The following is a 27,619-nucleotide window of genomic DNA, read 5'->3' on the forward strand; positions in this document are numbered from 1 at the left end:
ACATCTACTGTGGAGGCGCTAGCTGCGGCGGCCTGGCGCTGCCATCACAGCCGTGCTGTTCATTCATGGCACTGCTGCGCTGCGTTGGCGGTGGCAGTGGCAGGTGCAGATGCAGATGCAGGGCACTGCTCTCTCATCTCCTCTCGGCCCTGCGTGATTTGATAAGTGGAGGCAGACGACGCAGCGAAGCCAAAGATGGCATGAATAGGCAGCGGGGCGCAGCCTTTTCACCATACGTACTTGCTCCCCGGCATGCACGGGCATACAAAACCCAACCCCTCCCGCCCGCCCGCACCCCCACGCACCACGCGCAGCCGTTTTACCCAGCATGGCAAGGGGCGCATCCCTCCCCTCTCTCATCGACTGACGAGGACTCAAAGCAAAAGGTGCTGGTGAGTGGTGACTATAGCTACCATGACAAGTTGAGAGACCCACACTAGGCTGTCGCACCAACGGGTCAGGAGGGAGAGAGAGGGATGGGGGTTTTAATTTGAAGGGTGAAGCCTGGTCACTCGTGTGTGTGTGAGTGCGCGTGTTTCCCCCCATCGTCACCAATCTCCATCTTTCCCCTCTCTCCCTCGAGAGAGGAGAGGAGAGGGGGGCCAGCAAGCAAGAGCAGTGTTCCTCCACGACCAGCATCGCCAGCGCACCACGAGCTAGCTAGGACCGACGACAAGCGCCGCAATGGAGATTGGCAGCGGCGGCTGCGACGGGAGCGGCGGCGACGGGAGCGGCGGAGGGGGCGGGGACGACCAGCAGCGCCACGGGCTCAAGTTCGGCAAGAAGATCTACTTCGAGGACGCCACAGGCACCGGCGGCGTCAATGCGTCCTCGTCCAAGCCGCCCGCCGGTGGCGGGAGGAAGGGGAAGGCCGTGGCCGCCGGGGGAGCGTCCGGCTCCGCGCCGCCGCGGTGCCAGGTGGAGGGGTGCGGCGTGGATCTGAGCGGCGCCAAGCAATACCATTCCCGCCACAAGGTGTGCTCCATGCACACCAAGGAACCCCGCGTCGTCGTCGCCGGCCTCGAGCAGCGCTTCTGCCAGCAGTGCAGCAGGTCACCATTGCTCCTCCCCCGCCTCCTCTCTCGCTGCGTTTCTCTTCTCCCCGGCAATTTCTTGACGTATTCTGTAGCGTACATGGTGTATTCCTAGCCATTTTAATTTGTGTTATTGGCTTCTTGTTGAAGGTTTCCTTCTGACCACATAAGGTAAGCTGTAGCCCAAGCATTAATAGTACAGTCCTCCAGTATTATTGTGACTGACTTAGCTTGGTGGGGCCTTCCGTTTGTGTCAATTGCTTTGCGTCTAATTAGTTTTACAAGTTTTTTTCTTTCATTTCATTGGGTTGGGTGTAGCGATTTTTTTTTTATTTACGGCCATTGCTTGTAGCAGCTTACTACTTGCATTCTATACTATTTGAGTGTACTGATGATTGTTCTTAAGTTGGTAGACTGATTGATATGTTTTCAGTGATATGACATCCCTGCCTTCCGGTTGCTTTGCATAAGATTCCTCTAGCTAGCATATCTATTATACTATACTTGGTAGTTTAGTAGTAGCGGATTAGTGGTAGCCCAAAAACTATCCATTTCGTATAATTAGTTCTAAAATGGTCAAATCAAATCGGGAACAGTGAGAAATAACGATCTTGCATTGTAGCATTCTGCTTCGTCATAGGTTACTAGTCTTAAGTTTGGTATAAGTCCGTATTCGGTTCTCAAGCTCCTTTTCTTTTTTGAGGGGCAAGCTTCTCTTTAGTTTTTCTTAACACATCACGAACGCAGATGCTCATATATACGCGCATACGATCATCCTATAAACAACACATACACACGCACACCCAATTCCTAATAGCACCTCCGGGAGACTGCGCATCGCCGGATATTTTGAAATAAATTCAGAAATAAATGCGAGCACCATGACTCGAATTCTGTTGGATTAGAGATACCATTGTCCTCCTAACAATCAAACCACAGGTTGGTTCACACTTCTTTCTTTAGTTAGCTTACTTTCTACGCGTCATGTAACTTTCTGTAAACTATTTCCGGTTTTAACTAGGTTAGAAAACCCAGAGACTACATTACAGATGTTTATATGATTTTTAGGGGTTACAGATGTTTATATGTGCTATGCAACTTCTTTGTATTTCCTTTGTTGAAAACTTCTTTGTATTTCATAAAATGGACGGATGGCCTGTGGCTCGAGTTGTTTAATTGTGTTATTAATTACCATCGCTTTAACTGAAAAAACAAAGCATACACATTGCTTATCTATTTTTGATTTTTTTTTTTGCCCCCCTCTTGTTGCACAGTATTGTGTATGCTCGGGGATGTTGGTGCGCTCATGGTGTGAACACCGGGAAGGAGGGGAGAACAAATGGTTGAATATAGATACATATTGATGGGAGGGGAACTTTTGGTCTATGGGTGTATCTACACCCTATATGAAAAATAAAATTAGTAATTAAATATAAGTCATGAAATTCTGAAAATATGTTTGAAGTAAACTTGATCTTCCATTGTACTTGTAAAAAATTTCACAAAAAGAAAAACCCCATTGACTTCTTTTAGAAAAAACAAAATTTCCGGCCAAAATAGTGTGAATAGTGGTCTGTAATAGCAATATATTTTTTGCCCTGAAGTCAACGCTGGTTTTTTATTTGTGAAAAATTACATACTAGTGCAAAAGAAAGTCAAGTTTACTCTAAAAAAAACTTCAAAACTTTTCTGACCTTTATTTTACATAAAGTGTAGTTCCCCATATTGATGAGAAATGTCCAGTTTAGACAGACGCATTCAAAAAATATGTACAGTACATTAGATTTCAATTTGCGAGTTTGCGAGTTGAAAGGGCAGTTACCAATCATTCCGTAATTTTTCATTCACTAACAACCCCTTGTCATGTTTTCATAATAAGTTCTATAGTTTATAAGCGAAATGACTTATGTTCTCTGGCTCTAGTTCTTTCGCGAAACTCATGAATGTCTGAGTTGTGCCAATGTCCAGCGTGTCTCTGACAAGAGGCATAATCAGAAAAGCGAAGCTAAAATGATATCTCCCTCCATACTTGATGGACAACCCTCTGCCCCTTGGTGAGGTGCATTATTGATTGTGTTAAGCCAGACATCTCACATCTGTATGAATGATTCTTTACACATGTACGGTTCCTTTGCCCCTTTCTTTTCTGGGGCCAGTTTTTCCATGTACGGGGTGTGATTATGAAGGCCGTTAAGATAATGTTCCTTAATGGGATGTTCAGTACTGCTATATTAAGAAGAGAGACATTCTTAGCATTGCCATGCCCTTTTGACCAGGCCTGTTGTTTTCCATTATGCTTGTTTGTTCCCAAGATATGCTAATATATATAGGGAGCATGTAGTACTTGTGCAGCTTGCTATATCTTTGTTAAATTTGTATTCGAAACTACTGATTTTTTTAATACCGTTAGTAGTACTCATCTCGTATTGCATCAACATGAAGAAAAAAAAATTTATTTGATCATATACAATGAAACCCTGTGAGATTTGGATCCATAACTTTTATTCGGTCATTAACTCATCATACCTCACTGCTAAATTCAGTTGAGGGTTGTACCACTAATTCTGTGCTCGAATTTCTCAGGTTCCACCAGTTGCCTGAATTCGATCAAGGAAAACGCAGCTGCCGCAGACGCCTCGCAGGCCACAACGAACGCCGGAGGAAGGCGCCCCCCGGCCCTCTCGCGTCACGCTACGGGCGACTCGCTGCATCCTTTGGTGAGCAACGGTTGATTTGCCTCTCTTGCTCTTACCGATCACTATCGATCCAGTTGCATTTGCTGATTTGCTCCTGTGATCCTTGGTGCAGAAGAACCCGGCAGGTTCAGAAGCTACCTGCTGGATTTCTCCTACCCAAGGGTTCCGAGCAGCGTGCGGGATGCCTGGCCGGGGGCTCGACCAGGCTACCGGATGCCCGGTGAAATCCAGTGGCAAGGGAACCTAGACCTGCGTCCTCACACAGGTGCGGCCACGGGATACCACGGCCACCACGCATACAGCAGCCACGGCGGCGGCTTCCCCGGCCCAGAGCTCCCTCCAGGTGGGTGTCTCGCAGGGGTCGCCGCCGACTCCAGCTGTGCTCTCTCTCTTCTGTCAACTCAGCCATGGGACAATACCCCCCACGGTGCCAGCCACGACCATCGGTCCGCGGGCTTCGATGGCCACCCTGCGGGAGTGTCACCCTCCATCATGGCGAGTAACTACATGCCGCCCCCAGTGAGCCCCTGGGGTGGCTCCCGGGGCCATGAAGGCGGCCGCAACGCGCCACATCAGCAGCTGCCACATGACGTCGCGCTCCACGAGGTGCACCACCCTGCAGGCTCTAGCCAGCACGGCCACTTCTCAGGCGAGCTCGAGCTCGCCCTGCAGGGGAACAGGACGGCGCCTGGGCCACGCGGCGGCGGCGATCACAGCAGCGGTGGCGGGGCATTCGACCACCCCGGCAGCTCGTCCAACTGGTCTCTGTAGGGGCCACTCCAACTACGTACGTTACCCTAAGCCTGCGCAGAGAAGCATGGAACTGAAGAAGCCCCTGCCTGCCGTTCAATTTTACCTTCTGGTCACCAGTATGGGAAGGAAGGGTTCCGAAGTGGCAGGCGACTGATTTCTTCCTTATGCATAATGTCCATGAACCCCATACTATTTGCGCCCATGTGATGTAAACCTCCATGAATTTCAAGTATCGGTATGCTCGTCGAGGACCTTGTCTCGTCGTATTATTCCCTTGTTAATCCTGCATTGCCAGGAATCTTGTTCTTGTTTAAGCATGCAAAGTTGAGGCCACAGTCACACAGCGTGGCTTTGCAGCATGCTCTCAGCACCGGTGGTGTCCTGTTGATGGGCTGGCTGAGGTGAGAAAGTGAGATCAAGCAATGCAGTAGCTCCTTTGCTCCGAAAGAACAGATCAGTGGTGGGAACTCTGGTAGTATATTCTCTCCAAAACATCAGCACTTGCTTTCATGTGACAGAGACTGCCAAGAATAATGTGTTTCCAAGCTTCTCCCTTTTTTTCCAGTCACCATTTGCTGGGATGCTGATCCAGACCTTGTGATCTTGTTGATTTTGTTTGATGGTAAAGCTGAAACCTTTGATGCTTCCAAAGACTCTGGCTTCGGGTGTCAACAGAATTAGGGAGCCCACGCTAGAAAGGAGAACAAAGAATTGCCAGAGGTAGGGCAGGGTGGCTGATGCAGTCATCACGATGACATAATAATTGAGCTCACTGACAAATCTTGTGCCACATGTTGGCCCGTGATCAACAAACAGTGATCATAAATGGATCGCTTGTCCACATGAAAGATCGACACAAATGTAATTGCACTGTGAAGAGATTCCGGCATTGGCTGGAACAAAGAGATGAACAGTGCAGCCTTCCCACGACTCAAACTTCAACTGTTCGGTTGATGATTGATGAATAGTCCCTCGATTAGAAAGGAGGAATGGGAAACGTCAAACGTTTAGTGCAATTCTGCTGACATTACCGCTAGCTGAATTCAACTCGTTTCTTCACAGCTTAACACTACTGCCTTTTGGCCGCGGTAACTTCATTCAGAGTTTTGGACATGTCAGGGACATAACTTGAGCTCTAAATGGAGCAGTTCACACCATATGCGAACTCCTGAACCTTCCCATTCCATCTATGTAACTTCAAACTGACCCAAAAAGATTTCTCATGCTCCCCCGCAAAAAAAAAAAAAAGATTTCTCATGCTGAGACATTTGATACAGAAAACTAATAGACATAATAGCAGTTAAGAATATATTGTTTCCACTAACATGCAGGAGATCAGTTTCTCCAGTTGGCTATGAACCAGTGATTGTGTTAAGGACTAAGGTTAACCGTACACAGTCAACTAATCAAGAATATCCCAAATGTCACATTTACCATAATCTGCATGATAGAGGCAAAACGAAACAGCAAGTTTGTAATCCAGTATGTGAAGAATCCAATGCGGTAATGCCAATCATTACTGAATACAGATTGCATTGCTCATAGAATCATCACCTGTAGTGGGAAGGACAGTGCCCTTGTCACCATTGACAGAGTGGGTCAGTGATCATCTTCATTAGGCCCAGGGCATTCATTTGCCAATGCTCCTGCTGATTCAAACTGAGAAAACAGCCAAGACAACCATATTTTAAAAGCATGGAAGATGCCACAGCAAACACACAATGTCTAAATGCATTTATAATTCAGAAAATGAAAACAAATAGAGCAAAATATGAGCATTGCAGTATCTATCTGGTTGCAATGCGGTAAAAGGATGGAGAAATGCACTGGCAACACTAGAGATCTACTCCCTCTCTAAGTTAATATAAGATGTTTTTTGACACTATGACAGTGTCAAAAAATGTCTTATCTCAAGTTAAGGAGGGGGTATATAATAAAACACGGATTCTCTACTGTGATCTTCCAAAGAAGCAATGTTATTACAAGATGAGGAATCAGGTATGAATGCTCTGCCTTCTGCAGATAGTTGGCTTGTGTCCGGAATAAAACTGACCTTGCATCCACAGTAAAGGCAATAGTGGTGTTGAACACGCAGCTTATCCAGTATGGTTTGTAAACCCTGCAGACATAAACGACATGTCAATCCAGTTCCTTCAGCAACACTTACACAATGATACCTTGGGCAAAAGGAAATGCAGAAAAGAACAAATGACAACGAAATAATGATCAATAGAAAAATAAGTAGGATTTACTTTCAGAGCCTCTTGCAGAAATGTAGGGAAAGGCTGCGTACTATAGACCCAAAGTGGGCAGACCCTCCCCCGGACCCTGCGCGAGCGGGAGCTACGTTCACCGGGCTGCCCTTTTTTTAATTTACTTTCAGAGCCGAGCCACTTGCTAGTGCATTTGTAACAACACAATGATCATGAGTTCAAGGGATAATTGTGGAAACATGTATGAACAACCAAATATTGGACAATAAGCACGTTTTCACAATTATCAATTGTCATGAACTCATGATCATTGTGTTGTGGTAAATGCAGTAGGATGTGATGAATTATGAATCCAGCATATATTACTGAATTATATCTGATATATGACAAATCCATAAAACCTACACCAATCACGGTGTTCTATCCAAATCACAATCTCATACACAATCCTAACTATTGGAATGTTTTTCTCATCTACTTCACTTAATTCCATTTTTGTACGTAGGAAAAATTGGCAGTAATTAGCACATCTTTGAACATGTCGGTCGGAACCTGATACTGAGCTTGCAATCCTAAATTTGACCAACAGAATTACAGAACAAAGAACTGTGCAGAAGTAACAGTATCAGAGCAGTGAGAAACGGCTACCTCTTCAGTGATCACCTCTTCCTCTTCATCTTCTCCCTTCTCCTTCTCCTCCCCATCGGGGGCCGGTGGCTCCACCTCCCTGTTCTCCAGCTGCGCGAGCGCCGCCTCAGCCTTGCGGAAGTCCCACACCAACCTCCGTCCCTTCCATTGCGTGCTCTTCCTCGACCTCAGCTCCACCACCATCTCCTCCTGCCGCTTTCTCTCCCTTTCTTCCTCCTCCCGCGTCTTGGGTTCCGATGGCTGCGGCAGCGGCGCCACAGAAGCATCTGGCTCCGCCCCGAGTCCGGCCCGAGAGCGGCGGATCTCGATTCCGACCGGCTCGGCGCCGGCGCCGCGGGCTGCCGGGTCGTATCCCATCTGCTTCAACATCTTGAACCCAACGTTGCTCTCCGGGATGGCCTCTGCCATCCCGGCCAACGTGCGGGCATCCTCCTCTCTCTGGCTCCTATCGCGCTCCTGCCGCCGGTGCTCCTTCCACGGCAGCCCCTTGGCGCGCTTCGCCTGCCCTCGCGCCGGCGGAGCCGGCTTGGGGGGTTGCTTCCGGACCCCGAGGCTCCTGGTGGGAGAGGAGGGGCTCGGCGGGAGGAAGTGGGACAGGTCCCCCATGTAGTCGTCCTCGGCGTCGGCCTCAACAGCTGCGTTCGGCTCCATGGCCCTGCGGTGGTCGGGGCGAAGCGAGGTCGGCCGGGGAACGGCGTGGCGACTTGTTTCCGGCCTGGGGTCAAGTTTTTTTTTTTTAAGATCGGGTGGTGTCAGGTCGGTATACACTTCCAGTTGGGCTTCGTACATGGATTAATGGACGTTGTCTTTTCGTGGCAAAGTGGGCTGGCATGGAATAAACCACCGGCCCGCGGCATGTTTAGGCCTAATGGTGGTTTGCGTGCTTTTCAAGTTTATAGGTTCTTTTCAGGCTATTTGGGCTGTTATTGGGGCCTATATACAAATAAGTTAAGAGAAAAACGAGTCGTGTCGTGCCGGCACACGGGCCTGGTCTCACAGCCTATGCACCACATCAGACGTGCCGCGGTCCAGCATGACCCGTTTAGCCATGTGCCAGGTCAGGCCCATGATGGGTCAGGCATGTGTGCTAATGGGTCGGCACACCTGGCACGACTAAGGTGGCCCAGTCTGATTGTTTGTTTGGGATTAGTGTAACATTTGGCTAGTTTTGGGTTGTCCAATGGAGTTTTAAAAAAAAAATCCCAAATCTCACAATTATATTATTGTTTTAGATATTTCATTTTATTATCGAGTCGTTGTTATGTCGAAGGAAGACCAACTCTTCATTGTCGCCTCGGTCGAAGAGCCTCTTTTCGTGGCCAGCTAGGCCAAAGAGGGCTCTTTGTGGCCGCTGCAAAGGAATACCACTTTTCATGGGCCCCAACGACAAAGAGTTCCGGGATAAGGTTCAGGTCCTTCTTCTTCCTTCGATCGGCTGGCCATCTCTCTTTCTATCTCTATCTTCTCTCTATCTCTATCCCCTCTCCCTCTCACTCTATCTGTTTCTTCGCCAATCTCGCCCGATCTAGCTCATTTTTTGGCCACAGAGGCATACTCTCTGCGTCGACGTTTTGAACGCCGTCCCTTTGGAGGAGAACTCGGGGGACTAGGGCTTGAGGGCAAGGAGCTCGAGTAGAGGTAGAAGGATTTACTGATGAGGCCGGCCTCGTCCTCGGCATGTCAAGGGTGACGGCCACCCTCGAGCCATCAAGGCTCTCCACGTAAAATTTCCTCCCTTCATAAATAAGGGCTAGTTCCTCATCTTCATGAAAAACGGGGTCCTCCGCTCGACGGTGCGTCTCTGGTTCGGGTGCGGGACTGCTTACTATCTCGATCCAGCGCCTCCATCTCTGTGTGGACTCAGTAAATGGTCGGTCAGATGGATTAACTATTAGAACAACTCGGGTAGACGAGGAAATATGGGATAACTTACTATGTCGGTAGGGTTGTAGTAGGATAGTCCGTCTCGGAATCGCTGCCTGGCAAAATCCTCTGCTGACCCTTCGGTAGATACCGGCTAGTGCGGTCCCAAAGGCCTTTTGATCAAAAAAGCTTTTCCGAATTGATCGAGAGGCGTCCTCCTCCCCATTGTACATACACAAAGGGTGTTGGCACTACCGAAGTGGCTGGACTCTTCGGTTGATCGCCGTAGCCATCACGTCTATTATGGTGAGGCCAGTGCTGGACAACTGCTTTACCTGAGCCGCTAGATTAATTACATCAGCACCCTCCTCTTGAGCGGTGCTCCATGGTCTCCAGATATAGTGCCTCCTCAGGGGCTCTGAGGAGAACGAGGGGAGTCCAGGCCGAACTGGGATGAGAAGTGGAACATCTTCTATATAAACCACTCGGATGGCCAGACCTCTGTATCCTCCTGAGGTGTCCCTGATGGGTAGTCAGTCCCTTTGATTCGACAGACCTCGGCCGCTCCCACTTCAAATAGCCTCGTCCAGGGAGCAAGGCACTATGCAAAAATACTTCCTCCATAGCTCAAAGTGCGCCTCGCATCTGAGGTGCATCTCACAGAGGGCAACGAACCCTGCGATGTGTAGAATCGAGTTGGGGTGAGGTGGTGGAGTTGTAATCCATAGAACTCAAGCAAACCCCAAAGAAAAGGGTGGATAGGAAATCCCAGGCCGCGTAGGAGAGGGAAATAAAACATACCCTTTTGCCCTCTCGAGGGGTAGGGTGACTCTCCACGTGTGCTTCCCATTCATGTACGTTAATCCAGGGCGAGTGGCGGCCAGTTTTGAATCTGGTTGTAGGATCAAAAGTATGTCTAGAAGGGGAGGGGGTGATTAGACTACTTGACCAAATAAAAACCTAACCTTTTCCCAATTTTAGTTCTTGGCAGATTTTAGCAAATTAGCACAAGTCAAGCAATCAAGATATGGTTCAAGCAAGTATGCAAAGAGTATATGATCAGCGAGAAGTAAAGCATGCAACTTGAAAGAATGTAAAGGGATGGGATTGGAGTATGCAAACGCAATTGGAGACACGGATGTTTTTGGTGTAGTTCTGATAGGTGGTGCTATCATACATCCACGTTGATGGAGACTTTAACCCATGAAGGGTAATGGTTGCGCGAGTCCGCGGAGGGCTCCACCCACGAAGGGTCCACGAAGAAGCAACCTTGTCTATCCCACCATGGCCATCGCCCACGAAGGACTTGCCTCACTAGGTAGATCTTCACGAAGTAGGCGATCTCCTTGCTCTTACAAACTCCTTGGTTCAACTCCACAATCTTGCCGGAGGCTCCCAAGTGACACCTAACCAATCTAGGAGACACCACTCTCCAAAATGTAATAGATGGTGTGTTGATGATGAACTCCTTACTCTTGTGCTTCAAATGATAGTCTCCCCAACACTCAACTCTCTCTCATAGGATTGGATTTGGTGGAAAGATGATTTGAGTGGAAAGCAACTTGGGGAAGGCTAAAGATCAAGATTCATATGGTAGGACTGGAATATCTTGGTCTCAACACATGACTAGGTGGCTCACTCTCAGAAAATGAGTAGTGGAAGTGTAGGCACGTTCTGATGGCTTTTCTCACAAATGAGGAGAGGGTGGAGGGGTATATATAGCCTCCACACAAAATCTAATCATTACACACAATATACCAAACTCGGTGGGATTGAATCATAAAACTCGGTCGGACCGATTCAGTACATAATGTGACCGTTAGGAATTTCGGTGGGACCGACATGTCAACTCGGTGGGACCGATATCATTAGGGTTAGGGAATAACGTAATCTCGGTTTGACCGATTACACAAACTCGGTGGGACCGACTTTGGTAATAAGCTAACCAGAGAGTTGGTCAGGCAAACTCGGTGGGACCGATTCACTCATCTCGGTGGGACCGAAGCGTTACGAAAAGGAAACAAAGAGTTTGCATGGCAGACTCGGTGGGACCGATCTCTCATCTCGATTTGACCAAAATGTTATGAAGGGAAACAAAGAGTTTGCAATCCCATCTCGGTGAGACCAAGATCCCTATCGGTGAGACCAAAGTGACTAGGGTTTCTGGCAGTGGCTATGTCAAATGAACTCGGTGGCGCCGGATGGATCAAATCGGTGGGGCCGAGTTTGACTTTTGGTTTGGGACATATGTGGATCTGAGAAAGTGGTTGAGGGCTTTGGAGCATATCACTAAGAATTTTGAGCAAGCAAGCCATTAAGCAACACCTCATCCCCTTTTAATAGTATTGACTTTCCTATAGACTCAATGTGATCTTAGATCACTAAAAATAGAAAATGTAGAGTCTTGCTTGAGCCAATCTTTTGTCCTTAGCATTTTGAGGGGTCCGCAATCCTAATCCATGCCATGCCAATCATTGAACTTTCCTGAAATATTTATCTTGAAATGGCATTAGTGAGCTATATGTTGTTAATCATTACCAAAACCACCCAGGGATAGTTGCACTTTCAATCTCCCCCCTTTTGGTAATTGATGACAACATATAGATCAAAGCTTCGACAAATGATAATAAGATTGAAATACATCGTCGCTTTGAGAAGTATGTGATAAGCAAGAGCTCCCCCTAAATTTGTGCATTATTTAAAACTTGCTTTGGACTGCAAATGCACAATGTGTTAGGATCATGGGTCACTCTTCCATGTCACATACATCTTGGTGGAGCGTTTAAAATGCTAACAATTGAAAACATGCACTCATCACCAAGCAAAGTGAATGATCATAAATGGATGTAAGGGATAGTATCATTCAAGCACATATTAAGGTAGCATATGATCAAACACATGATCATCCAAGTATCTCACAAAAGACATAATGTATCAAGCAAACACATAATAAAGTTCAACCAAATAAAGTGCAAAGAGACAAAAAAACAACACACACTCTCTCGATGACTATGATCTATACATATTTCTCCCCCTTTGGCAACAAGTTACCAAAAAGTTGAAAACATGCATAGTGCTATGCGTCTCTCAGGCTTGGTCTTCATGAGGTGGTGTAGAGATGACTCCCAGGACGAAGGCTTCTATAGATGTAGCTGGAGCTGGTGGAGTGGCTGCTGGAGGTGGCACTGAAGTTGTGGTTGCTGGTCCAGATGTAGTGGCTCTAGTATCAGGAACATGCACTGGATCAGACCTCTGACCTCTTGGCACTCTTGTGAAAGCATCTGTAATAGCCTTGCCTTTCTTCTCCTCCACTTCCTCCTGGAGTTGCTCAACTACTGACTGAATCGCAGTTATTTTGACATCAAGATCATAGAATTTCTGTTCAATGATCCTCTCCAAACTCTCCTAATTTTGAGTCAGGGTGGCCAAGCCCTTCTCGATCCTCAAGGTGGATTGGATCAGATACCCAAGCTAATCTTGTTTGCTCTTTAGGAACACCTGAGATGCCTCTTTAGGACTTGGCATTTTTGCAGCTTTCTCTGCCCTTGCCTTTTCTCTCTTCTCATGTGCTTGCACTGAGGAAGGATCTTTCTCATCCATGACAACAGTGTTATCCTCAAAATTTGGCTTGAGAGGTAAATGCTCCTTGTCCAACAAATAAGTTCATGTGCCCATCTTGGAGTTGATGAGCACCTGAATTTGTGGAGCATACCCACAAGACCTTTTCTGATCTGCAGTTGTCCTCTTGATTGTTCCTACAATCAGACCCATCACTTTGAACTTCCGAGGAACATCAAATATGTGCAGCAAGTTGATGGAATGTCCTCTTATCTTTCTATGATCTCCAGACTTGGGCAAAAGAGTATGCCTCGGGATGGTATTGATTGTAGGCAGGCCTGACAATAAGTGCTTCACTGAACCAAGCTTGTGAGTTTCCAGGTCTGCATCAGGAATTTGCTTTGTACATACTTGCCATTGAGTTATGGTCTTTCTTATTCTTGGCATACACATCCAAGTCATCCTCATGTGCTTCTGGGGCATTTATCAATCTGGCCCATTCATCAACAGTGGATTGGTACCTAGTACCTTCTGACATCCATAAAATTTTGCCATCAGGATAGAAGTGAGCAGTGGAGTAAAATTGCATGATCAGCTCATCATTCAACTTAGTGAGCTTCTGGCCAACAAACTTGTCAACTGCATAGTTCTTGAAGCTATCATACACACTTGAGAAGTGATCTTCATTTTCTCTAATGTATGTCCAATCAACCCATCTCATGTCACAGACTATTGGCTTCTTTTCAAGCAGAATGGTCTCATAAAAGTCTTGTTGTTCCTTAGTGTGGAACCTGTAATCCACAACAGTTCTCCTCCTTACAGCATATGGGTCATTTTTCCTCCAAAGTCTCAAACATGCATCCTTCCTGATGCTCATGTCCTCTGCCAAAGGATGTGTATCATTGTGGTCTGGAATCTTTGGTTTGAGATTTCTTAGCACTTGGGCTTCAGCTTCTTCTTCTTCAACTTCAGGCACTGGGGCCTTGTTCTTCTCCTCAGCAGGAATGTTTCTTGTGGTCCTCTTGGGTGCAGTCTTGGTGGCTGGAGCAGCAGCTTTGGGAGAAGGTTTGGGCTTAGCAGCAGCCCCTGACTTAATTGCATATCCCATTAGCTTTTGTGCCTTAGGTGCTGGAGCAGCATCCTCTTCCTCTTCCTCTTCAGAATCTCTCATCATAGAGGGCTTGCCAATAATCCTGGCAGTGGTCTTCTTGACCCTCTCTTTCCTCTTCTTCTCTTCTGCAACAGTCTCTTTGGGTTCAGATCCCAAGGTTTCTTGAGTGGAGGCTCTGGATTTAGACATAGGAACTCTCCTTGCTGGTGCTTTCTTGTTCAACCCTGGCTTGGTTGAAGCAGCAGTACCATATTCTTTCTTCAGCACTTTATTCTTTGAAGTGGCCTCATCTGTTGGGGAACGTAGCACAGATTCAAAATTTTCTACGCAACACCAAGATCAATCTATGGAGATTCTAGCAACAAGAGAGGGAGAGGATGAGCATCTTCATACCTTTGAAGATCGCTAAGCGGAAGCATTACAAGAACGCGGTTGATGGAGTCGTACTTGCGGCGATTCAAATCGCGGAAGATCCGATCTAGCACCGAATGGACGGCGCCTCCACGTTCAACACACGTACAGCCCGGGGAAGTCTCCTCCTTCTTGATCCAGCAAGGGGAGAGGAGAAGTTGAGGGAGAACTCTGACAGCACGACGGCGTGGTGTTGGTGGAGTTCGTGGTTCTCTAGCAGGGCTTCGCCAAGCACTACGGAGCAGGAGGAGATGTATGAGGAGGGAGGGGCTGCGCCAGGGGAAGGGTGCGGCTGCCCTCCCACCCCTCCACTATATATAGGGGCAAGGGGAGAGGGGGAGGCACCCTAGGGTTTCCCCTAGGGGGTGGCGACCAAGCAGATTGGATCTTCCTAGGGAAAATCCTAGGGAGACTTGCCCCCCAAGCCAAGCAGGTGGAGGATTGCCTCCCAAGCCAGGTGGAGGCGCCCCACCTCCCCAAATAATGTGGGAAAGGGTGTGAGGGCCGCACCACCCCTTAGTGGGCTGGTTTTCCCCTTCCCCTTTGGCCCATGAGGCCCTCCAACACTTGTCGGGGCTCCCGAAACACCTTTCGGTCATGCTGGCCACAGCCTGGTACCCCCGGAACACTTCCGGACTCCAATACCCTTCGTCCAATATATTGATCTTCACCGCCGGACCATTCTGGAACTTCTCGTGACGTCCAGGATCACATCCGGGACTCCAAACTACCTTCGGTAACCACATACTATTTCCCATGACAACTCTAGCATCACCGAACCTTAAGTGTGTAGACCCTACGGGTTCGGGAACCATGCAGACATGACCGAGACGTTCTTCGGCCAATAACCAACAGCGGGATCTGGATATCCATGTTGGCTCCCACATGTTCCACGATGATCTCATCGGATGAACCATGATGTCAAGGATTCAATCAATCCTATATACAATTCCCTTTGTCCATTGGTATGTTACTTGCCCGAGATTCGATCGGCGGTATCCCTATACCTTGTTCGATCTCGTTACCGGCAAGTCACTTTACTCGTTCTGTAATGCATGATCCCATGACTAAATACTTAGTCACATTGAGCTCATTATAATGATTCATTACCGAGTGGGCCCAGAGATACCTCTCCGTCATATGGAGTGACAAATCCCAGTCTCGATTCGTGCCAACCCAACAGACACTTTCGGAGATACCTGTAGTGCACCTTTATATCCACCCAGTTATGTTGTGACGTTTGGTACACCCAAAGAATTCCTACGGTATCCGGGAGTTGCATAATCTCATGGTCTAAGGAAATGATACTTGACATTAGAAAAGCTCTTAGCAAACGAACTATACGATCTTGTGCTATGCTTAGGATTGGGTCTTGTCCATCACATCATTCTCCTAATGATGTGATCCCGTTATCAATGACATCCAATATCCATGGTCAGGAAACCATAATCATCTATTGATCAACGAGCTAGTCAACTAGAGGCTCACTAGGGACATGTTGTGGTCTATGTATTCACACATGTATTACTGTTCCAGTTAATACAATTATAGCATGAACAATAGACAATTATCATGAACAAGGAAATACAATAATAACCATTTTATTATTGCCTCTAGGGCATATTTCCAATAGTCTCCCACTTGCACTAGAGTCAATAATCTAGTTCACATCACTATGTGATTGTAATGAATCCAACACCCATGGGGTTTGATCATATCTCACTTGTGAGAGAGGTTATTAGTCAACAGGTCTGAACCTTTCAGATCCGTGTGTGTTTTACAAATCTCTATGTCATATTTTAGATGCAGCTACCACGTGCTATTTGGAACTATTCCAAATAACTGCTCTACTATACGAATCCGGTTTACTACTCAGAGTCATCTGGATTAGTGTCAAAGTTTGCATCGACGTAACCCTTTACGACGAACTCTTTTACCACCTCCATAATCGAGAAAATTCCTTAGTCCACTAGTTACTAAGGATAACTTTGACCGTTGTCGTGTGATCCATTCCTAGATCACTCTTGTACCCCTTGACTGACTCGTGGCAAGGCACACTTCAGGTGCGGTACACAACATAGCATACTGTAGAGCCTACGTCTAAAGCATAGGGGACGACCTTCGTCCTTTCTCTCTCTTCTTCTGTGGTCAGGTCTTGAGTCTTACTCAATACTCACACCTTATGACACAGCTAAGAACTCCTTCTTTGCCGATCTATTTTGAACTCCTTCAAAATCTTGTCACGGTATGTATTCATTTGAAAATACTATTAAGCGTTTTTGATCTATCCTTATAGATCTTGATGCTCAATGTTCAAGTAGCTTAATCCAGGGTTTCCATTGAAAAACACTTTTCAAATAACCCTATATGCTTTCTAGAAATGCTACATCATTTCCGATCAACAATATGTCAACAACATATACTCATCAGAAATTCTATAGTGCTCCCACTCACTTCTTTGGAAATACAAGTTTCTCATAAACTTTGTATAAACCCAAAATCTTTGATTATCTCATCAAAGCATATATTCCAACTCTGAGATGCTTACTCCAGTCCTTAGAAGGATTGCTGGAGCTTTGCATACTTGTTAGCATCTTTTAGGATTGACAAAACCTTCTGGTTGTATCACATACAACCTTTCCTCAAGCAACTCGTCGAGGAAACAATGTTTTGACATCCTATCTGCAAGATTTCATAAATAATGCAGTAACTGCTAATACAATTCCAACAGACTCTTAGCATCGCTACGAGTGAGAAAGTCTCATCGTAGTCAACTCCTTGAACTTGTCGAAAAATATCTTAACGACAAGTCGAGCTTTCTTAATGGTGACACTTACCATCATTGTCTGTCTTCCTTTTGAAATCCATAGGTACCCAACAGCCTTACGACCATCAAGTAGTTCTTCCAAAGTCTACACTTTGTTTTCATACATGGATCCTTTCTCGGATTTTATGGCCTCAAGCCATTTGTCGGAATCCGGGCCCACCATCGCTTCTCCATAGCTCGTAGGTTCATTGTTGTCTAGCAACATGACCTCCAAGACAGGAGTACGTACCACTCTGAAGCAGTACGCATCCTTGTCGACCTACGAGATTTGGTAGTGGCTTGATCTGAAGTTTCATGATCACTATCATCAGCTTCCACTTCAATTGGTGTAGGTGCCACAGGAACAACTTCCTGTGCCCTGCTACACACTGGTTGAAGTGATGGTTCAATAACCTCATCAAGTCTCCACCATCCTCCTACTCAATTCTTTCGAGAGAAACTTTTCCTCGAGAAAGGACCCGTTTTAGAAACAATCACTTTTTCTTCCGGATCTGAAATAGGAGATATACCCAACTGTTTTGGGTAACCTATGAAGATGCATTTATCCGTTTTGGGTTCGATCTTACTAGGATGAAACTTTTTCACATAAGCGCCGCAGCCCCAAACTTTCAAGAAATGACAGCTTAGGTTTCTCTAAACCATAGTTCACACAGTGCCATCTCAACGGAATTACCTGGTGCCCTATTTAAAGTGAATGCGGTTATCTCTAATGCTTAACCCATAAACGATAATGGTAATTCGATAAGAGACGTCATTGTATGCACCATATCCAATAGAGTGCAGTTATGATGTTCGGACACACCATCACACTATGGTGTTTCATGCGGTATTAGTTGTGAAACAATTTCCACAATGGCTTAATTATGTGCCAAACTTGTAACTCATATATTCATCTCTATGATCATATCATAGACATTTTATCCTCTTGTCACGATGATCTTCAACTTCACTCTGAAATTACTTGAACCTTTCAATAATTCAAACTTGTGTTTCATCAAGTAAATATACTCAGCATCTACTCAAATCATCTGTGAAGTAAGAACATAACGATATCCACCGCGTGCCTCGGCACTCATTGGACTGCACACATCAAAATGTATTACTTCCAACAAGTTGCTTTCTTGTTCCATCTTACTGAAAACGAGGCTTTTCAGTCATCTTGCCCATGTGGTATGATTTGCATGTCTCAAGTGATTCAAAATCAAGTGAGTCCAAACCATCCATCTGCATGGAGTTTCTTCATGCGTACATACCAATAGACATGGTTCGCATGTCTCAAACTTTTCAAAAAATGAGTGAGTCCAAAGATCCAACAACATGGAGCTTCTTGTTTTATACCAAGATGACTCAAATGGCAGTGCCACAAGTAGGTGGCACTATATCATTACTATCTTATATCTTTTGGCATGAACATGTGTATCACTACGATCGAGATTCAATAAACCATTCATTTTAGGTGCAAGACCACTGAAGGTATTATTCAAATAAACAGAGTAACCATTATTCTCCTTAAATGAATAACCGTATTGCGATAAACATAATCCAATCATGTCTATGCTCAACGCAAACACCAAATAACAATTATTTAGGTTTAACACCAATCTCGATGGTAGAGGGAGTATGCGATGCTTGATCACATCAACCTTGGAAACACTTCCAACACATATCGTTATCTCACCTTTAGCTAGTCTCCGTTTATTCCGCAGCTATTATTTTGAGTTACTAACACTTAGCAACCGAACCGGTATCTAACATCCTGGTGCTACTAGGAGTACTAGTAAAGTACACATTAATATAATGTATATCCAATATACTTCTGTTGACCTTGCCAACCTTCTCATCTACCAAGTATCTAGGGTAGTTCTGCTCCAGTGACCGTTCCCCTTATTACAGAAGCACTTAGTCTCGGGTTTGGGTTCAACCTTGGGTTTCTTCACTAGAGCAGCAACTGTTTTGCCGTTCCATGAAGTATCCCTTCTTGCCCTTGCCCTTCTTGAAACTAGTGGTTTCACTAACCATCAACAATTGATGCTCCTTCTTGATTTCTACTTTCGCGGTGTCAAACATCGCGAATAGCTCAAGGATCATCATATCTATCCCTGGTATGTTATAGTTCATCATGAAGCTCTAGTAGCTTGGTGGCAGTGACTTTGGAGCAACATCACTATCTCATCTGGAAGATTAACTCCCACTCGATTCAAGTGATTGTAGCACTCAGACAATCTGAGCACATGCTCAACGATTGAGCTTTTCTCCCTTAGTTTGTAGGCTAAGAAACTCATCAGAGGTCTCATACCTCTTGACGTGGGCACGAGCCTGAAATCCCAATTTCAGCCCTTGGAACATCTCATATGTTTCGCGACGTTTCAAAAATCGTCTTCGGCGCCTCAATTCTAAACTGTTTAACATTACGCACTGAACTATCACGTAGTCATCAAAACGTGTATGTCAGATGTTTGCAACATCCACAAACGACGTTCGAGGTTCAGCACACCGGGCGGTGCTTTAAGGACATAAGCCTTCTGCACAGCAATGGGGACAATCCTCAGTTTACGGACCCAGTCCTCATAATTGCTACAATCAACTTTCAACTAATTTTTCTCTAGGAACATATCTAAAACAGTAGATCTAAAATGCAAGCTACAACATAATTTGCAAAACCTTTTGACTATGTTCATGATAATTAAGTTCATCTAATTTAATGAACTCCCACTCAGATGGACATCCCTCTAGTCATCTAAGTGATACATGATCCGAGTCAACTAGGCCGTGTCTGATCACCACGTGATATGGACTAGTCATCATCGGTGAACATCTTCATGTTGATCGTATCTTCTATACGACTCATGTTCGACCTTTCGGTCTCTTGTGTTCCGAGGCCATGTCTGTACATGCTAGGCTCGTCAAGTCAACCTAAGTGTTTTGCGTGTGTAAATCTGGCTTACACCCATTGTATGTGAATGTTAGAATCTATCACACCCGATCATTGCGTGGTGCTTCGAAACAACGAACTTTTGCAACGGTGCACATTTAGGGGGAACACTTTCTTGAAATTTTAATGAGGGATCATCTTATTTATGCTACCGTCGTTCTAAGCAAATAAGATGTGAACTTGATAAACATCACATGCAAATCATAAAGTGACATGATATGGCCATTATCATCTTGCGCCTTTGATCTCCATCTTTGAAGCGCGGCATGATCACCTTCGTCACCGGCATGACACCATGATCTCCATCATCATGATCTCCATCATCGTGTCTCCATGAAGTTGTCTCACCAACTATTACTTCTACTACTATGGCTAACGGTTAGCAATGAAGTAAAGTAATTACATGGCATTTTCAATGACATGCAAGTCATACAATAAATTAAGACAACTCCTATGGCTCCTGCCGGTTGTCATACTCATCGACATGCAAGTCGTGATTCCTATTACAAGAACATGATCAATCTCATACATCACATATATCATTCATCACATCCTTTTGGCCATATGACATCACACGGCACATGCTGCAAAAACAAGTTAGACGTCCTCTAATTGTTGTTGCATGTTTTACGTGGCTGCTATAGGTTTCTAGCAAGAACGTTTCTTACCTACGCCAATACCACAATGTGATATGCCAATTGCTATTTACCCTTCATAAGGACCCTTTTCATCGAATTCGATCCGACTAAAGTGGGAGAGACTGGAACCCACTAGCCACCTTATGCAACAAGTGCATGTCAGTCGGTGGAACCTGTCTCACGTAAGTGTATGTGTAAGGTCGGTCCGGGCCGCTTCATCCCACAATACCGTCGAAACAAGATAGGACTAGTAACGGTAAGCATATTGAACAAAATCAACGCCCACAACAACTTGTGTTCTACTCGTGCATAGAATCTACGCAATAGACCTAGCTCCTGATGCCACTCTTGGGGAACGTAGCACAAATTCAAGATTTTCTACGCAACACCAAGATCAATCTATGGAGATTCTAGCAACAAGAGAGGGAGAGGATGAGCATCTTCATACCTTTGAAGATCGCTAAGCGGAAGCATTATAAGAACGCGGTTGATGGAGTCGTACTCGCAGCGATTCAAATCGCGAAAGATCCGATCTAGTGCCGAATGGACGACGCCTCCGCGTTCAACACGCGTACAGCTCGGGGACGTCTCCTCCTTCTTGATCCAGCAAGGGGAGAGGAGAAGTTGAGGGAGAACTCCGACAGCACGACGGCGTGGTGTTGGTGGAGTTCGTGGTTCTCCAGCAGGGCTTCGCCAAGCACTACGGAGCAGGAGGAGATATATGAGGAGGGAGGGGCTGCGCCAGGGGAAGGGTGCGGCTGACCTCCCACCCCTCCACTATATATAGGGGCAAGGGGAGAGGGGGAGGCACCCTAGGGTTTCCCCTAGGGGGCGGCGGCCAAGCAGATTGGATCTCCCTAGGGAAAATCCTAGGGAGACTTGCCCCCCAAGCCAAGCAGGTGGAGGATTGCCTCCCAAGCCAGGTGGAGGCGCCCCACCTCCCCAAATAATGTGGGAAAGGGTGTGGGGGCGCACCACCCCTTAGTGGGCTGGTTTTCCCTTCCCCTTTGGCCCATGAGGCCCTCTAACACTTGCCGAGGCTCCCGAAACACCTTTCGGTCATGCTGGCCATAGCCTGGTACCACCGGAACACTTCTGGACTCCAATACCCTTCGTCCAATATATCGATATTCACCGCTGGACCATTTCGGAACTCATCGCGACGTCCGGGATCACATTGGGGACTCCGAACTACCTTCAGTAACCACATACTATTTCCCATAACAACTCTAGCGTCACTGAACCTTAAGTGTGTAGACCCTACGGGTTCGGGAACCATGCAGACATGACCGAGACGTTCTCCGGCCAATAACCAATAGCTGGATCTGGATACCCATGTTGGCTCCCACATGTTCCACGATGATCTCATCGGATGAACCACGATGTCGAGGATTCAATCAATCCTGTATATAATTCCCTTTGTCCATTGGTATGTTACTTGCCCGAGATTCGATCGGCGGTATCCCTATACCTTGTTCAATCTCGTTACCGGCAAGTCACTTTACTTGTTGCGTAATGCATGATCCCATGACTAACTACTTAGTCACATTGAGCTCATTATGATGATGCATTACCGAGTGGGCCCAGAGATACCTCTCCGTCATACGGAGTGACAAATCCCAGTCTCGATTCGTGCCAACCCAACAGACACTTTCGGAGATACCTGTAGTGCACCTTTATAGCCACCCAGTTACGTTGTGACGTTTGGTACACCCAAAGCATTCCTATGGTATCCGGGAGTTGCACAATCTCATGGTCTAAGGAAATGATACTTGACATTAGAAAAGCTTTTAGCAAACGAACTATTCGATCTTGTGCTATGCTTAGGAATGGGTCTTGTCCATCACATCATTCTCCTAATGATGTGATCCCGTTATCAATGACATCCAATGTCCATGGTCAGGAAACCATAACCATCTATTGATCAACGAGCTAGTCAACTAGAGGCTCACTAGGGACATGTTGTGGTCTATGTATTCACACATGTATTACAGTTTCCAGTTAATAAAATTATAGCATGAACAATAGAAAATTATCATGAACAAGGAAATACAATAATAACCATTTTATTATTGCCTCTAGGGCATATTTCCAACATCATCCTCAGCTGCAACATAATCTTCATCTTCTGAATCTGAAGTTCTCTTCTTTCTTGCTCTAGTAGCTGCCTTGGGCAAGTTACTAGGTGTGCTCCTGCTGCCTCATCATAGCTGCTTGAGGGACTAGCGCCCTCACTCAACTGCTCTTGTTGTTCAGATCTGTTCTGGCTATCACTTTGGTCAGACATCTTGCAGGCAAAATGTCAGCAAACCCTGTGAATAGGTTGTAGATGAGGTAGAGTAGGTGAGAATCACAAAGTACAGAGGTTGTGCAAAAAAAATGAGTCAAAAACTTAGTTTTAGTTCTCTATAGAAATGATCTCGGAGCTACCGAATTGATAAACTCGGTGATACCGAAGCAACACTTGGAACCTAAACTAGTGAACTCGGTCAGACCGAGTCACAGTTTGGTGACACCGAGATTGCTAGGGTTTCACAGAATCTTGAACTCGGTCACACCGATTTGCAATTTTTGTTCAGACCGAAAAGCGCGTGTGCAATGGCCTAACCCGAATCGGTCAGACTGATTTCTACGATTCGGTCGGTCCGAGATGAGTTCTACAGAGAGCTAACCCTAAAATTTTCGAATCAAACTAGGCCTAAGGAAGATTTAGCTGGATAGATCAATCTCATTCGTGACAAGAATCATGGCATTATCCTTGTGCTAGGAATCGGAGTTAAAAGGACAGCACAAGGGGTCAAACACGTACCCTAGTTTGGCGGGTGTTCGCTATGACGGCGACGGCGGAGCAGAATCCGTCGACGGCGACAGAAACCAGCGGCGGGAGGTTGCTGGCGGCGAGGAGGTGGTCCGGAGACCTGAGGAGGCAGAGCAGGACACGCGTGGGCTGAGGGGATTTGAAGTAATTTCCAAAATATCACCCGTGGGTATTTATATCCCGACCCTGTCGGTGTGACCGAGTGGAACAACTCGGTGGCACCGAGATTGCAGAATCGCAAGCGGTTGCTGCAACTCGGTGTGACCGAAGTGTTCAAATCGGTTGCACCAAGATGAAAACCTAGATCAACTTAGTGAACTCGGTTTGACCAAAATGGGTGTCTCGATCAGATGAAATGCACAAAGAGGTTTTGGAAGTTTAAGTCTATGAAGAATCGGGGACTCCGAGTGCTCCTCACACAGAGTGGTTCGAATCTGACTTGATCAAACTTTGTGATGTAGCATGAATAGAGTTTGAGACGAGAAAAGCATAGATAGCTAGAGAAGGTTCTTAGGCATTCTTGTCCATCCACTTGGCAAAAGAGAAAAAGCCAAACAATCAAAACAACAAGTGTATGTCCTCGAATGAGTAAAATATGCAAACGACATGCTCACACAATAAAATGGCAAATGAAATATGTGACAAAGCATGCACAACCAGTTCTAGCATCTATCAATCAATTGGCAATGACTAGGTCATCTATATAAGAGTATATTGACTTAGGAGTCAAATGAGAACATTTGATCATAGGTCATACTCATCGTTTAAGCACAAGTGGGGTTACCACTTTTACATAAAGCATTATTGTGTTCACATCATTAGAGTTGCTTTAGCTCAATTCTTTAGAGTAAAGCTCCCCCTAGATGTGAGATCCCCCCTAAGAGGGATGAACTAACCTTGGGTTTTGTCGATGATGACTTCATGTAGGTGTTGAAGATGTGGATGCTCAATGTTGTTGTGGATCATTTGGAGCAATCCGTTGGAGCGAGTTGCACTTTCAATACCTACACGGGTTAGTCCCACAAGGAACAAACAAGGATATCCATAGACATAGAGTGATGCACACACAAGATGATGTCCATGAAAGCATTAGGTTACCTTGTCCCTTGTCTTACCAACAAGAGGGTTTGTGACTCCTCGAACTACTGCAAGATGTGGAAGTAGATTGCACTTGTCCTTGCCAAAATGATATGAGTGAAGTATATTAGCGGATTCACCCTCAAGAACTCTCTAGTTCTTCTTCTTTGGGATCCACATCATCTTGATGGGAATCTTTGGGGTTGTAGTGGAACTTGATGAAGTAGAACTTGATGTAGTCTTGGGAACCCACTTGACCAAGGCCTTGGGAGCTTCTTCAAATGCATCAATCTCCTCTTGAAGCTTGTCCTTGCCTTTTTGCTTGTGGTCTTGTGGTGGAAGATCATCTTGAGCTTGTGTCCCTTGGAAATAAGTAGGATCATACTTCTCTTGTTGGGGAAAAACTTTGTTTTGGGGTATTAATCTTCTTCCCACTCAACTCCATTGGCATTGAACTTTCGTTCAAAAACAACACCTTGATTCTTCCGGTGCCTTCCTTGCTTGCGTACAATTTCCTCAAACTGCTTACTTCCGGCAAGGCTCTTGTAGACACCTTTCTCTATAATTCCCTTCAATAAGCTGTTTTCTTGATCAAGTGTAACTTAGCTAAGAGAATCATTAGTGGAATCAAGAGAACTACTAGAAGCAACAACATTGGATATAGCATGATTATTGTTACTACTAGAAGAAGAATCTTTCTTACTCTTGTTGCTAGATTTTACTTGTGGCATGTAAGTAGATAAGAGTAAACGCTTGGCAATGTAAGAAGAACTTTTCTTGTGAAGATCATCATTGATTGCCTTTAAAAACTCATGTTCTTGCTCAAGGTTGAGCTTTTCAAAGCGTAACTTCTCATGAGTCTTTAAAAGTTCTCGATGATCTTCCAAGGTAGTTTCATGAGCTACCTTAAGAGTGTTTAGTTCTTTAGTTAGATTCTCAATATTCTCCTTATCATTGTCATTCGTTTTACTTGATTAGCATGCTTAATTGACGTTTCATGATAGTATTCATCACTAGAGTTGTCAACAAGTAAATCATCATCACCTAACAAGTCATCTTCATCACTATTGAAATCAACATACTCGGGGTGTGATACCTTTGGGCCTTTAGCCATGAAGCATCTTCCAATTCCTTCATTTGGTGAGTCAAATATGTCGTAGGAGTTGGTTGACACAAGTGCTAGACCGGCAACACCTTCATCTTGAGTATATTCGGAGTCGGAGTGATAGCTTCTATCGGAGTGATGGTCGGAGTCGGAGCCGGATACACATTCACCAACATGAGCTTGATGTCTTTGCTTTGTGTATCTCTTTGATGATTTGTCCTTCCTTTCCGAATCCTTGCTTCTCTGGGAGGTTCTTCGTTCATAACGATCATCTCTACTCATTCTCTCTCTTGGCGGTGATTCTTCTCTTCTACTTCTTCTTTTAGGTGAATCTTCTCTCCTTTTGTAAGGAGTCGTACACTCATTGGAGTAGTGTCCGGGTCTTCCACAATTGTAGCAATTACGTTCACGACTTGAAGATCTTTTGTCATTGTAGGACCTTGACTTGGAGCTTCTTTCCTTGCTTCTACTCTTGTAGAACTTGTTGAAGTTTTTCACCATTAGGCTCAATTCCTCATTGAAGGTTTGTTTCTCACTTGATGATGTAGGAGCATCACATGAGGCTTTTTAAGCACCACTTGACTTGTTGTGAAGCTCTTCCTTATCTTTGAGTGACATCTCATGAGCAACAATTCTTCCAATGACTTCCCTTGGCTTGAGATCTTTGTAATTGGGCATCATTTGGATCAATGTGCACACGGTATCATATTTTCGATCCAAGGTTCTTAGGATCTTCTTGATGATGAATTTATCGGTCATCTCTTCACTTCCTAAGCCGGCAATCTCATTTGTGATGAGAGCAAGCCTAGAGTATATTTCAGCGACACCTTCACCATCCTTCATTTTGAACTTGTCAAGTTGACTTTGAAGCACATCCAATTTGGATTCCTTGACGGAGTCGGTACCTTCGTGCATATCAATCAAAGTATCCAAAATTTCCTTTGCATTCTCAAGGCGGCTGATTTTGTTGAATTCTTCGGGGCACAATCCGTTGAAGAGGATATCACAAGCTTGAGCGTTGTATTGCAGCATCTTCAACTCTTCCGTAGTAGCTTCACGGTTCGGTTCTCTCCCATCGAAGAATTCACCTTGCAAGCCAATACACACAATAGCCCAAACGGCGAGGTTATGTCCAAGAATATGCATTTTCATCTTATGCTTCCAACTAGCAAAATTAGTACCATCAAAGTAAGGACCTCTACGGCGGGGTTATTAACCAGAGAGGTGTCTCGGTCATGTCTACATAGTTCTCGAACCCGTAGGGTCCGCACGCTTAATGTTCGATGACGATTGGTATTATATGAATTATGTGTTTTGGTGACCGAAGGTTGTTCAGAGTCCCGAGTGAGATCACAGACGTGACAAGGAGTCTCAAAATGGTCGAGAGGTAAATATTGGTATATTGGAAGGTTATATACAGACACCGGAATTGTTTCGAAGAGGTTCGGGGATTTTATGAGTACTGGGAGGTTACCGGAGCCCCCCCCCTCCACCCCCGGTAAAGTTAATGGGCCACATGGGCCAGTGGATATGAGAGGGCAGGCCACAGGAGGTCGTGCCCCAACAAGCCAATCCGAATGGGACAAGGGATTGGGGGCGCCCCCCCTTTCCTTCTCCATATCCACCTCTTTCCCCTTTCCCCCTCTCCGTAAGAAGTAAAAGAGGGGAGGCGAATCCTACTAGGAGTGGAGTCCTAGTAGGACTCTCCCCCCCATGGAGTGCGCCCTAGGGCTGGCCTCCTCCCCTCTCCCTCCTTTATATATGGGGGCGGGGGGACACCTCTAGGCAGATCAATTGTCTTAGTCATGTGCGGTGCCCCCTCCACCGTTTACTCCTCCGGTCATATTGTCGTAGTGCTTAGGCGAACCCTGCGTGGATCACATCACCAACACCATCATCATGCTATCGTGCTGATAGAACTCATCTACTCCTTCG

At 45.7% G+C, this 27,619-nt stretch overlaps 2 protein-coding genes across 4 annotated transcripts; one reads left to right on the forward strand and one right to left on the reverse strand.

The window, feature by feature from the left end:
* Window positions 1-323: 323 nt before the first annotated feature.
* On the forward strand, window positions 324-4,756 carry LOC123157167 (squamosa promoter-binding-like protein 17). Of its 2 annotated transcripts, none has more exons than XM_044575414.1 (3): window positions 324-1,052; window positions 3,618-3,751; window positions 3,846-4,756. In XM_044575414.1, the coding sequence occupies exons 1-3, from the start codon at window positions 685-687 to the stop codon at window positions 4,499-4,501; spliced, it is 1,158 nt and encodes a 385-aa protein (XP_044431349.1). In that variant the 5' UTR covers window positions 324-684; the 3' UTR covers window positions 4,502-4,756. The 2 variants fall into 2 exon arrangements, with proteins under 2 accessions (XP_044431349.1, XP_044431348.1); XM_044575413.1 differs by having other exon boundaries at window positions 329-1,052; window positions 3,843-4,756.
* A 1,026-nt stretch (window positions 4,757-5,782) lies between these two features.
* On the reverse strand, window positions 5,783-8,114 carry LOC123157168 (G patch domain-containing protein 11). Of its 2 annotated transcripts, XM_044575416.1 has the most exons (4): window positions 7,345-8,114; window positions 6,537-6,602; window positions 6,038-6,142; window positions 5,783-5,923 (listed from the first exon to the last, which is right to left on the reverse strand). In XM_044575416.1, exons 1-3 carry the CDS (start codon window positions 7,993-7,995, stop codon window positions 6,083-6,085), a joined length of 777 nt encoding a protein of 258 aa, XP_044431351.1. In that variant the 5' UTR covers window positions 7,996-8,114; the 3' UTR covers window positions 5,783-5,923; window positions 6,038-6,082. The 2 variants fall into 2 exon arrangements, with proteins under 2 accessions (XP_044431351.1, XP_044431350.1); XM_044575415.1 differs by having other exon boundaries at window positions 5,783-6,142; window positions 7,345-8,113.
* Window positions 8,115-27,619: the final 19,505 nt, after the last annotated feature.

This window comes from Triticum aestivum, chromosome 7B (genome assembly GCF_018294505.1).
Source record: "Triticum aestivum cultivar Chinese Spring chromosome 7B, IWGSC CS RefSeq v2.1, whole genome shotgun sequence".
Classification (NCBI taxonomy): domain Eukaryota; kingdom Viridiplantae; phylum Streptophyta; class Magnoliopsida; order Poales; family Poaceae; genus Triticum; species Triticum aestivum.